General features: G+C 48.1%; 1 protein-coding gene across 1 annotated transcript; it reads right to left on the bottom strand.

Annotated features, from left to right (window-relative positions):
• Window positions 1-221: 221 nt before the first annotated feature.
• LOC120676960 (formin-like protein 18) lies at window positions 222-1,801 on the bottom strand. Its single transcript, XM_039958307.1, has 2 exons — window positions 1,135-1,801; window positions 222-1,061 (listed from the first exon to the last, which is right to left on the bottom strand). Exons 1-2 carry the CDS (start codon window positions 1,657-1,659, stop codon window positions 345-347), a joined length of 1,242 nt encoding a protein of 413 aa, XP_039814241.1. The 5' UTR covers window positions 1,660-1,801; the 3' UTR covers window positions 222-344.
• Window positions 1,802-12,829: the final 11,028 nt, after the last annotated feature.

Genomic DNA, 12,829 nt, shown 5'->3' with positions numbered 1-12,829 from the left:
ATCGTTTGGACGAACAGCTGCTAAGGCTGGTTCCAACAGCGGGTCTGCAGCCCCAGCCCACAGCCACAGCCACGTCAGCGCCACGTCAGCTCTCGCCAGCCCACTCGACCCCAGCGCTCCATCAGTCAGCCTGCAGCCTCAGCCCACAGCCACATCAGCGCCACGTCAGTTTCTCCATTCCAGACTTAACCATTTCAGAACGCGTTGCTCTATGATTTAAATTGACACAACAAAACTACTTTATTAAATTTAAAAATTTAGAAATTACATAAAAATTCGAAATAAAAATTACACGACAATTTAAAATAAAGAAAATTACATAAAAATATAAAAATTACATAAATCTACTCGTCGTCGTCGTTGAGGTGAAGCTGTTGTTGCAGACGTTTTAACGCTCGGTCATGAACCTTCTTCTGAGCATCCGTCATACCGTCCGTCGAGCGTGAACTGAGTATGTTCCACTGCTTCCACAGTTTTGCTTGAGCGTACTCGTGGGTGATCTTGCAAAGATCTTCCAACTTTTCGCCCATCTCTGCGGAATCAGTAGAAGTATGGCTGCTTGAGCCTACCTTCCCCTTACCCTTCCGCGCAGCCGCCTTCGATCTATCACGACCCGGGGGACGGTTCACCTCCTCGTCGGTCTCCCGAGAGCCGGAGCTATACTCACCGGAAGTTCCGAGACGTGATCTCTTCGACACGTCTATATTCGGCCCACCACCATGCTTCACTGACCATTTCGGCTGGTGACGGACAGCTTCCCACCAATGAAAAAGCTTAAACTCATGGCCAGCCCTTCGTGCATACCTTGCTTTGGCTTCGTCCATCACCATGTCGTCGTCGGCTCCACTTTGCCGCTTCGACACTTCTTGGTTGTATATTGCATTGAACAAGGAGACCCGTGCATTGTACATGGACCAATGATCCTTCAGTTGCTTGGCGGTGCGGTGTCGGAGTGGGTCAGTGGTGGCGTTGTAGGTGTCGCTTATTTGGCCCCAAAAGGTTGGGCCGCTCTTGCTGTTTCCGTCCACGCAATCGACCGAGTGCATCAACCAAGCATTAACCTATACAAAACTAACTTAGTAAAACTATACTTCAATTGACATTAGCGAACACGAGAAACGAATGAGGACGTACCAGTTTCTCCTCGTCTGCGGGCGTCCACTCATTCCTCTTTTTGGGAATGGCTGGACGACATGGTGCGGTCGTACCCCCGCCTTCATTCTCCGAGCCAGCGGAGGCAGCACCTCCAGCATGACCGTGAGGAGCAGATGTCGTGAATGTGGGAGGCGGAGGGTAGGGATATGGAGGGTACGGATATGGAGGGTAGGGATATGGCGGAGGAGCATCGGTCGTGGGAGCAGGATATGGATACGGTGGGGGAGCGACTCTGGAAGTGGCGGGAGCTGGAGGATACGGGTACGGTGGGTAGGGATACGATGGGTACGGATACGGCGGAGGAGCACCTATGAAAGCCCCGGGAGCTGGAGGAAACAGCGCTCGGGGTTGCGAGGGTGGAGCAGTCTCCGAGCGGCGATGGAGCGGCGAGTAGTCGAACTCCTCCTCGGAAGCATTGGTACCCGGCGTATGGGTAGTCGAACGCTCGGGGTCGGCGTTGAGCAGGTCGAAGTATGACTGCATATTTGGACTCCAGTTTGCCATGGTGGAAGAATTTGAGAGAGGAAGTGGGTGAAATGGGGAGTGAGAGGTGTGGAATGAGCTCCAACCAGCCCTCTCTATTTATAGATGAGTTGGGGACGAAATTTGTGATTTTTTGGAATTTTTTCGAATTTTTTGGAGTCCAAACGGTCAAAAACAGCTAATTGCAACGGCTAGCTGACGTGGCGCTGACCTGGCAGCCGTTGGCCAATCACAGAGCGCCGCCTGGCAGCCGACCGGACGCGGGGTCGGTACCGACCGGCCGGGTCGGTACCGACCAGTCGGTACCGACCGCGCGCGGCTCCAACGCCGGTCGGTACCGACCGGCCGGCCGGTCGGTAGCGCTACCGCCCCGCGCTCTCGGTTTCCGCGCTTACCGACCGGCGCCTGACGCACCGGCGCCGCCCGCTCGCTGCCCCGTACCGCCGGCCGCCCGCTCGCCCACCCGCTCCACCGGCCGCGCGGCTCGTCAGGGGCGCCCCCCGCACGCACGCCCGGCCCCCGCGCGCCGGGCTTTGGCCGGCGCCGCGGCTCGCCGGCGCTCCCCCGGCCGCCGCACCGAGGCGGCACTCGCAACTCAGATCGCAGGTAAATTTTAAAACTTAATTTTAGTAATAATAGATGGTAGATTAGGATTAGAAATATTAGTGATTTAAATATAGTTTTAGATGTACAAATAGTTTTACTAAATATTAGTGATTTGTAAAATAAGTTATTTTGATAGAAAATCGTAGAACATGTAATTGAAAATATTAGTTTACATACGAATATAATTGAAAATATTAATGAGTTCAAACAGACATATTAGTCTCATAAAAATATTATTAATTGATATTATATTACATAAAAACAGAAATTGTTGTCAGTAATAGAAATTGTAGAGAAACAATTAAGATAGATGTAAAAATAACCGAAATATTTTTTAGCGTTGATTAAATTCTAATGACGAGTAATTAATGTCGTAAATATTGGCAGGCATGTCAGATGATTTGTATTTTCAAGTGTTTAATGGGTCAGGAGAAATTAGATATGGTCCTGAAGGGGTAGATTTGTCAGAGTTTAGCTCGATCACAAAAAAATACCCCGAGCTAGAGAGAGGACTTGGATTTCAATATCCAATTGGCTATTTAAAGCTTTCGGCCTTAGTCGAGATGAACATGAGATCTCTGTCATGGCAGTGGTCAGTCGAAGAGAACCAATATTTTGGGAGCTATTGCCGCTTGAAGGGACACAAAACTGGAGGAACTATGTCAATATAAGTAATAGTCGAGGCTTATCGCTTGTGTTGTTTGTTCAAGCATTCGGGAAGATTAGTTTTAGAACTGAAGCGGGTGGAGATCATGAAGAGCAGGGAGATATAGTATCGGAAGAAACTGAAACGATGCATGGACCTCATGAAGAAGGTGGTGAACTCGAGATTTTAGAAGATGATAGACATGCTGCACACGAACCTCGTCAAGCAACTGGTCAGGCTGATGAAGGGAAAAACATTCCAGAGATAGTTGAAGAGTTTCAGAGGGAGGGTGCACAACAGCACAAAGCAATGAATTATGACTCCTCGGATGATGATGACGACGATGATTATCATGTCCCACACCACTGGTCCGGGTATAATTTTTCAAAATTAAGTGTAAATGAAGTTGAAGCGGTTCCTTGGGAGTACAGGCAAAATGAGGTATGCATCGGTTCGGTCTATGCCAACAGTGACAATATGAAGGAAGCTATAAAATGTTGGTCGACTCTCTCTTTGCAAAGACAGTTCAAAGTTGTCAAGAGCAGTCCGAGAACCTATGACGTGAGTTGTGTGAGAAGCGAATGTCCTTTCAGGGTGTACGCTTCTATGGGCAAGTGGCAGGATTTTTGGGAGGTCAAAAAAATTGTGGAGCACACATGCCTGCTTGAGCAATTAGAACCACATCACCGCAACCTCAGTGCAGGTTTCATAGCTAACTACATGTACCCTTTGATCGTGGACAATCCTTGTTATGAACCTAAGTCAATCATTTATGCTGTTGAGGAGGAGTTTAAATATAAAATTAGCTACAACAAAGCTTACAGAGCGAAACAGAAAGCGCTGCAGATGAGGTGGGGGTCGTATGAAGCTTCGTATCATATTATGCCAGCATTGCTGCACACTATATGTATTAGAAATCCTGGTAGCTACTATGACTTGAAAACGTATCCATGTGCCCAGAAACCTGGAAAGTAGGTACTCCAACAGTCGTTCTTGGCCTTGGGCGCTTGCATTGAGGCGTTTCCGCACTGCCGGCCAGTCATTTGTATAGATGGGACATTTTTGACAGGAAGGTATAAAGGCACAATCCTAACAGCTGTTGCAGCTGATGGTAACAGACAATTATTGCCTTTGGCAATTGCCTTTGTGGAGAAAGAATCAGGGGATACTTGGTATTGGTTTTTGCAGAGGGTGAAGCAGATGATTGTCAAAGATGTGGAGAACGTGTGTTTGATTCATGATCGGCACAAGGGTATATTACAAGCAATTGATGACATACATAATGGTTCTACTGAGCGTAGTAGGACTGCACTTTGGCCGGACCTAAAGAGTAGGTGGGGCATGAGGCATATGGGGGCAAACATTCATAGCCAGTTCAAGAACAAAACCCTTATGAAGCTATTCAAGCGGTTATGCAGCCAGAATCAGGAAAGGAAATTCAACTTCCTATGGAAAAAAATTGGATGAGCTAACAAAAAAGCAAACGGCGGAGCTAGCGAAGAGATCTGTCAATACAGAGGAGGACGACCAGGTCTCACTTGAAGATGTGGGCTTGGACGGTCCGAATGTCAGGCGCAAAAGGAGAAGGGCAATTAAGACATTCTCGGAGTGGATTGAGCACGAACCAAAAGAGAAATGAGCTTTACTGTTTGATGAAGGAGGTGCTAGGTACGGTTTAATGACTACGAACCTAGCCGAGGTATACAATTGGGTGCTGCGTGGTGTAAGATCATTGCCACTTGTTGGGATCGTGGAGTTCTTCTTGTATCGCACGTGCGAGTACTTTAGGGACCGTTACGGTGTGGCACAGAATGATATGGTCGATAATCGCAAAGTTTACGGATACAAGGTTACGGAGTATATGGAGGAAGCTTTCAAAAAGGCCTGTTTACATCGGGTGACTCCAGTTGGCTCTATGGAACGTCGGTACGAGGTGATGTGTAGGGACAAAGGCCGAATGGGGGGCCGGCGTGAGAAGCATGTGCATGAGTGTGTTCTCCGTCCTGATGCTTGTATTTGCTCATGGCATAAGCCAAAGTTGCTGCACCTGCCGTGCACACATGTCATTGCTGCCTGTTTTGAAGCTGGTGGACTACAGCCTCGTATGTATGTCTCAAATTACTTCATGAAGGAAACTATTTGGATGACTTGGAGGCATGAGATTTATGGGTTCCGCATCCTGAGAGACTTCGTAACTGATCCTGGACACAATGCAACATACATTCCGGATCCAGATCCAGAAATATTTCAAGGGGTGGGCCGACGCAAGAAGAAACGCATTAGAAATAACATGGATCGATCGGAGGCTGGTCGAGACGTCCGCCTCTGCTCGAAGTGCCATGAGACGGGTCATACGTACAAGGATTGTACGTCATTGAGTTATGGTGGCCGCACAGATGGAGCGGGTCCATCAGAAGCTGCTCCAATTCCGGCAACGCAGGCAATGGGTCGTCGTGGCCGCCGTCCGAACAACGATGGCCTTATGTGATCGAGGACGATTGTCATCTGTGTCATTCGCTATTGAATCATGTTCGATGTTAAATTATGTAATATTAAGAACTAATATGTCTTAAACTGATTTCGTCTTGGCGTACGAATATTTGTTGTAATGTGTGGCGCAAACGTATGTTCAACTTTGTTGCTGTAATTGGAAATTGAAGTTATATGATATGTAATTTGTTGTGCATCATTTTTTATTTTATTACGTTATGTTTTATTTAGTATTTTATTAAGTATTTGTTGTATTACTTAATTTTATTATGATTAATATTGTTATTTATGTTCTGAAATTTTTTCTAATAAATCTTATTATACAGGTATGGCGCACGAGGAAGGAGCCACCCCTGAGTTGCTCGATGCTCTCGTCGACAAACGCCACCGGTCGTACATGTCTGCGGTCCGTGGCATAAGCTTAGGGACGTTTCGGGCTCGTGTGCCCATGTCGACGATGCCGATACACCATCGCTGGGTTCCTAGGTACGGGTTACATTTGTCACATATTTTAATTGTTTCCGTAACCGTTTGTTGTAACTTTGATGTTTCATTTTTGCGATGCAGGTTACGCGCTTCAGGTCTTCTCCCGATTGCGCGACTTGTGGAGGGAGATATGGCCGACCCTGCACGTCGACCTAGGGACAGAGCTCCACGGTTTTAGTTCGACATGTCCCTCCTCGCGGCACTTCTCGACCGTTGGCGTCCGGAGACACACACGTTTCACCTCCCGGTCAGTGAGATGACCACTACTCTTCAGGACGTGGCGATGCTTCTAGGCTTGCCGTGTGCTGGACGAGCCGTGGGCGCAGAGGACGTGGGACTCTCGTGGCGCGACGACCTTTTGGCTCGGTTCGCCGGCGTTCAGCGCAACAAGCTAGCGTTGCCGTACCGTCCCTTGCCTGCGAACCACACACACGGACCGACGAAGAGGTGGCTCCTACAGTTCAGTGTGAGTACAAAAATATTGAATCTTTCCGTACTTATATTCGTACGTATTTGCATTGACGACTCGTACCATTTTTAAGGCGGACTACATGAGGGTAGACGCAGACGACTTTACGGTTGCCAGGCACTTCGATGCCTACCTACTGTGGCTGCTCGGCTGGGTCATGTTCTGCAGCTCCCAGGGTGACTTGTGCCCCAAACAGCTCATTCCTTTGGCGAGGTCGATAGCTGATGCTCCACTTCACGAGGTACCACAGTACAGCTGGGGTTCTGCTGTTTTGGCAGCGACTTACAGGGGTCTTTGCACGGGCGTGACGAAGGTCTCAGCAGAGGAGCCCATTTTTGTTGGGTGTCCTCTACTGTTACAGCTCTGGTCGTACGAGCGCTTTCCCATCGGTAGGCCAGAGATGGACTACGAGCTGTACGTCCAGCTGTCCGCAGACCACGACGACGTAGACAGACCTACGATGGGTTCGTTATGGTGCCTCAGGAGGTACGTTATATCATTTGTTTTAGTTATTGTTACATGCCTTCACAACTGTACAATTTAGCGGTTAACATATTTTTTCGTTATGCAGCCTTCTTGGGTCGGCGTGCACACGAGGAAGTCGTACCACGACTTCGTGGGACAGTTTGACGCTCTTGTGGACACGGACGTGAGGTGGACTCCGTACACTGCAGCCGACATTTACGCCTGGGCACCGAGCGGTCTTTCTTCCTTATGCCTGCGAGATCACGAGTACTGGATGACGAGGAAGCCGATCCTTTACGACATCCACGTCGAGGAGTACCACGTGAACCGGGTCATGAGGCAGTTCGGTCTCTACCAGCAGACCCCGGTCCCGATTGTGCACTCAGTGGAGGCCCACGTCCACAGGTACCGAATAAATAGTTCTGTTAATAATTCATCTTTTTTTATAACCTACCATTTAGCATTGAATCGCTCAAACTTTGTATTATAGATGGACACGTCAGGGCCAGCCACCAGGCTCGCGGTGGGCCGACAAGGTCCGTCCTTACGTCGACGCTTGGGCCGCGGTGCTCGACGATGTCGTTTTCGAGGATCGGCCGCACAGCGACGAGGCGTTCGCGGACTACCTACGGTGGTATCTGCCGAGGACCCGCACACGTGTCGTGCACGTTCCACCAGATGCTTGGATCGAGACCGCAAGGGTTTTCGAGACGTACCCCGTACTTCGAGACCAGAACTTCGCCATAGCGGTACGTTTCTCTGATTGATTTTGTATTGCACAAAACTGATTGCATATGATGTTACTACTTTCTTGGTTCAGTACGATGTCATACGAGCGATTTAGTCTGAGGCTTCGTCGAGCATGGGCTAGTACCATGACATGACGCCCGCGCAGCACCAGAGCACGCTGCAGAAGATCGTCGACATGTGCAAACGGTTTCGACGTGCCGTGACCTATCGTGAGGACGACACCTTGCTCCCACCTCGCAGTTCGGGGCCGGTTCCTGTGCCCGGTCCATCGTCACGACGGTCCGCACCCGCGGCGCAGTCAGGTCCACCGCCACCGCCACCTGACACGATGGCGACACCTTCGGGTTCTGCAGTTCGGCCCACGTACGTGCTGCGGCCGGCACATTTGTACTCGGCAGGTAAATCGTACTCTAACCTCGTGTCACTTACAATACCGTATCATGTAAAACTTTATTCATTAACTTGTACTTCTTATTCTTGTAGCGCCCATCTCGTCGTTGTTTCCGTCGATAGATCCATACAACGCCGGATCTTCGTCTCTTCGTCGTCCAATACACGATTTAGGTACGTCTCAGATGAGTTGTTAATTTGCAATAACAAGTACATACTTAATCGAACATTGATGGATGGAGGTTTGTGAATCAGAGTACCGGCAGGTGGGAGGGACATACGACGATGAGGAGATTCAGGAGGTGGACGACCTCGCGCAGATGGAGTGGGTGAACACGTTCTTCTCTTCTGCACCGACGCAGGAGGTCGTCGGCACTTCATAGCTGGGGGGTGCCCCACTCGCGACGCAGGACTACAGTCAGGTGGAGCCGACGCCTATTCCTGAGCAGGGTCGTCGGTCCACTCGCGAGACCATCCCGCCCGATCCACTGACGTACTCGCAGCACCACACTAGGGCGGCCCAGGCTGCAGAGCGACGTGGCAGGAGAAGAGGGGGCAAGCGCGGACGCATCTAGTTTACAGGTTGTAGCTTGTTAATTATTTTGTTCCGTCATACTATGTTATGTAGACATGTGCAGACTATGATGGGATGTGTTCATTATGTACTATTATGATGAGTAGGCCGGTGCAGTTTTTTGGGCGATGGTATGTGTCCGTGCAGTGAAATTATGATGATTAGGCCGGTGCCGTGCAGTGTTCCGGGCGATGGGATGTGTCGGGGCAGTGCAATAATCACGAGTAGGTCGATGCAGTGACAGTACGACGATTAGGTTCGTGCGATAATACGCTCTATGCGATACCAGTAAGCGCTGTGGAGCGTGCAAGTGCTGAAGTCATGAGCAGTGATACCTCGTGTCCGTGTTTAAAGTGGTAGGTGTTGAGCGTGCGAGGGTACAAGTCAAGAGCAACGAGAGGTCGTGTCCATGTTTAAAGTGGTAGGAGGGAGCGCTGTGGAGCGTACGCGTACTATAGGTTTTTCAGGTGCGTTTACACTCCACACTCCGGGTATTAGACCTTTGTGCGCCTATAAATACTCCGAAGTTTGTGAACTCCCAGCAGCACTCAAACACCAAAGCTCATTGTATACCCAATGTCTGGAGGTGGGTCTAGCGGGAAGAATTACTACGGTTTTGGGAAAGGAAAAGGGGGAAGAAAGGGAGACCCCATAATATGGGAGGGGCCTTTTGGACCTGATTACTTTCCGGAACCAGAGTTTGAGTTTCTGCCACAGCACAAGAGTGAATTTACCAATGAAACTCCTCTTCGACAATACGATAATCGTAGAGAACCGTGACCAAAATGCAGACATGGTGAGAACTGTTTGGTGCAGATGTGCACCGACGGGATGGATGGCGGTCGCGTTTCTTCAAATGCCCACACGCATGGGTAATACTCGGTTGTTTTATTTCTTTATCTTCATTGAAACACCTTACATGAAATTTGTTTTGCAGTCTTCAGATGCTCCAGAAAACTTTGGTTTTACCAGGTGGGTCGATCCTGCACCAATTGATTCAGTTCAAGAGTTCATCGAGTACCTCCAGATAAAGATTTTTGATCTGGAGTGCAAGGTGAACCATTACGAGGAAGTGAGTGAGGGTAACAAAGACGACGAAGATGATGATACCAGCAATGCTGCCGCTTCACAGGATGAACCTTGCACTATTCCTTACTGCAACTGCCCTTGTCACAAGAAGAAGGGCCCTGCCCCTCCGGCACCACCGCCTGCACCACCTGCAATGGGTGGATACTGCGGAGAAGGCTCAACGCAGTTTGCTACGTGGGGGTACGGCTATTAGATCTACCTAGTGCTAGTGACATGCTGCATCGTTGTATTTGTTGTGTTTTTTAAAATTACCTAAGGCATGTTAAATTAGTTCAGAATCTGTTTACCGTAGTTGCAACGGGTTCTGCCATGCCACTGCATGTCTGCTGTGTGTTTCATTAACGTTGTATTATGATGTAATTCCTATGGCTTACATTGTGACGATTAAACCGGTGCCATGTAGTGTTCCGAGCGATGGGATGTGTCGGGGCCGTGCAATAATTACGAGTAGGTCGATGCAGTGACAGTACGTTGATTAGGTTAGTGTGATAGTACAAGTCAGGAACGAGAGGTCGTGTCCGTATTTAAAGTGGTAGCAGTGAGCGCTGTGGAGCGTGCGAGTACTGAAGGTAGGAGCAATGAGAGGTCCTGTTGTTGTTTAAAGTGGAATGAGTGCGCGCTGTGGAGCGTGCGAGTGCAGAACCGTGGACGACTGTGAAGCTGTGAGAGGTAATATCTGTGTTCAAAGTGCTTGGACGATGCAGGCAGCCCTACGTGTATAAAAGACCACCTTGTGGTTGCCGAGAGCACAGACTTGCAATTCAGGTTCCACTTTTTTTTAATTAGCCCAAACAAACTATGAGCTCCTCATTCTCCCGGGCAGCTTTCCGTCTGCATAAATAATGTAATGTTTGTTCGAATTACCTAATGCATGTTAGGTTTAGTCTTGGACCTCGTTACCGTACCTTGCAACAGGTCCTGACATGCCATGTCATGTGTTGTGTGCGTTGAATTGTGTGGACTATTATTTTATTTGTGTTCAATGTATGAACGTTGATTGTTTTGTTTGTTTTTATTTTGTGTACTGGCCGATATATGCCCATGGAGTTATCATCACGTCGGTCTGAAAAGTTTATTTGTAGAGCAATGCTTCTGAAAAATATTGTTGTAGCTCATGTTTTATGAAATGGGTACTTGCAGTAGAAAGTACACAATGCAGATTAATTAGACATTGAAATTACTAAAACAATTGCATTGGCATGTACATGGAACACGTAACGTCGTGTTCCATCTAGACCTAACATGCCTTAGGGATATGAAATTCGAACATTACATGATAGTCATCTACTGAGTGCACCGAGAATACTTCCCCTTCCTAATAGCCTCGGGCCCCGCCTCCTTCGCACTGCGGGCCCTCTCTCGCTTCCTCTCCCTATCAGCTTCACGCTCCTCCGCCTGCCGACGTTCCACATCTGCGAACCTCTTCTGGATCTCTTCTTTATCTTTCTTACGCTTCTCCTCCATTTTTTTCCTCTTGCAGCATTCGCTGCCACCTTTGCACAGCCCACCTTGCTTCGCGCTCAACGTTTTCCTTAGCTTCGGTCGATTGCTCCGTGTCCAGCCACTGTATGAAATCACAAAGAGGTGGTGGACTCTATTTCCAAGCCGAGTTAGAATTAACTTACTGAACTCCGAAGCCCCAAACTAGATAGTGCGAGGTGATACCTTCGCTTTGTCCTTGCCGTAGCGCTTTGGCGGATCGTACTCGTAGTTCTCACACATGAAGAACCTCCTGCCGAAGTCATCGCCCAAAACTTTGGACTCCATCAGCTTGCACAACGAACCGCAGAAGCACATTGGAACCTGCACTCCTTGATGCACAGGTTCTCTAATCTTGTTCCACGGAATATAGTTAGAACCAGAGGAAGACATGGTGGTAGTGCGGGGATGGCTAGTGACTTCGTATGAGATGGGGCGATGTCCTATTTATAGATGGAGCTATTTGGTCTATATGCAAGGTTCACGCATGTCTATCGCCGTTTCAAACGGCGGTAGGTCCTCCCATATTTTTAATTATAATGGGGTGCACAAGAATCTGATGCATGGTGATAGGACATCGAAATCGTAATTAAAACTCATGAATATCTCATAAAAATATATTTTCACATTGTATTAGAGTTAAATCTAATTTGTATTAATTTTTTTAAAAATATTTTCCTAACCTCAGCTATCTCTATTATTTTCTGAAATATTTCTAAACGTAAAGAAAATTACAGTACATACAGCATATCAAATAATTAAACAATTAATTACAGCACCGAGAGCATATAAAATAATTAAAAAAAAAGTGTGAATACCTACCGCCGTTTCAAACGACGGTAGGTCACAGGCGTCTATAGTCGGCTACAGCCGGCTATAGCCGCGCTGTAGCCCGGCGGTAGCACCTACCGCCGATTCATCCGGCGGTAGGTTGTTACCGCCGGATGAACCGGTGGTACGTTGCATGGGCCGTGGGCCAAGGATCTTACCGCCGGTTCATCCGGCGGTAACAACCTTCCGCCGGATGAGCCGACGGCTGGGTGACATTTTTGAAAAAAAAAGATCGCGACATATATTTTTGATAAATTAAAAAAATAATATAAAAATAAAAAAATTCCATTGATTTGAGTCGGACTATGACCTCAAAAGTTGGCCTTAAGGCTATGGGGGCTAGGTCCAAGGCCAAATCCGGACCGGCCCATTCTCATCTCGAGGTTTTGGGATGTCCAAACGGTAGAATTTGAAGTTGAAAAGGTGATGAAAAGGCGGTCGATGATCAAGGAGTTCTAAAAAGTTTAAACAACTCCGGGCTAGCTATGATGACCATCCTTAATCCAAACAGAATTTCGATAAGCAATTACGTAACAGTTTAAAAGGACGGCCTGGTGCAAGTGGTAGTACTTGCCGCCTGTGAACCGAGAGATCACAGGTTCGAGCGGTGGTCTCTATATATTGCACGATGTGTGGAAAAGACCTTCTGCTAATAACTTCCCCCAGACCCCGTATAGTACGGGAGCCTACAACATTGAGTATGTCTTTTAATTACGTAACAGTTTCAATTCGGGCTAGCTTTTGCAAAGTCAGTCCGCCACTCCGGTCAACTCAAGCCGTGACCTTCCGATCCACAATCCAGTTCAGCTATGGAGCCTGTAAAGAATAGCAAAGAGGATATTGGATATAGCACGCCGTGAAAATCGAAAGAGTTTTTACCTCCACTCCACTCAAAAATCGATCAAGGCAAGGCAAG

The sequence above is a fragment of the Panicum virgatum genome, chromosome 5N, assembly GCF_016808335.1.
Source record: "Panicum virgatum strain AP13 chromosome 5N, P.virgatum_v5, whole genome shotgun sequence".
Classification (NCBI taxonomy): domain Eukaryota; kingdom Viridiplantae; phylum Streptophyta; class Magnoliopsida; order Poales; family Poaceae; genus Panicum; species Panicum virgatum.
Note: the sequence above shows the minus strand (reverse complement) of the source record. Positions and strands in the feature narration are given on the sequence as shown.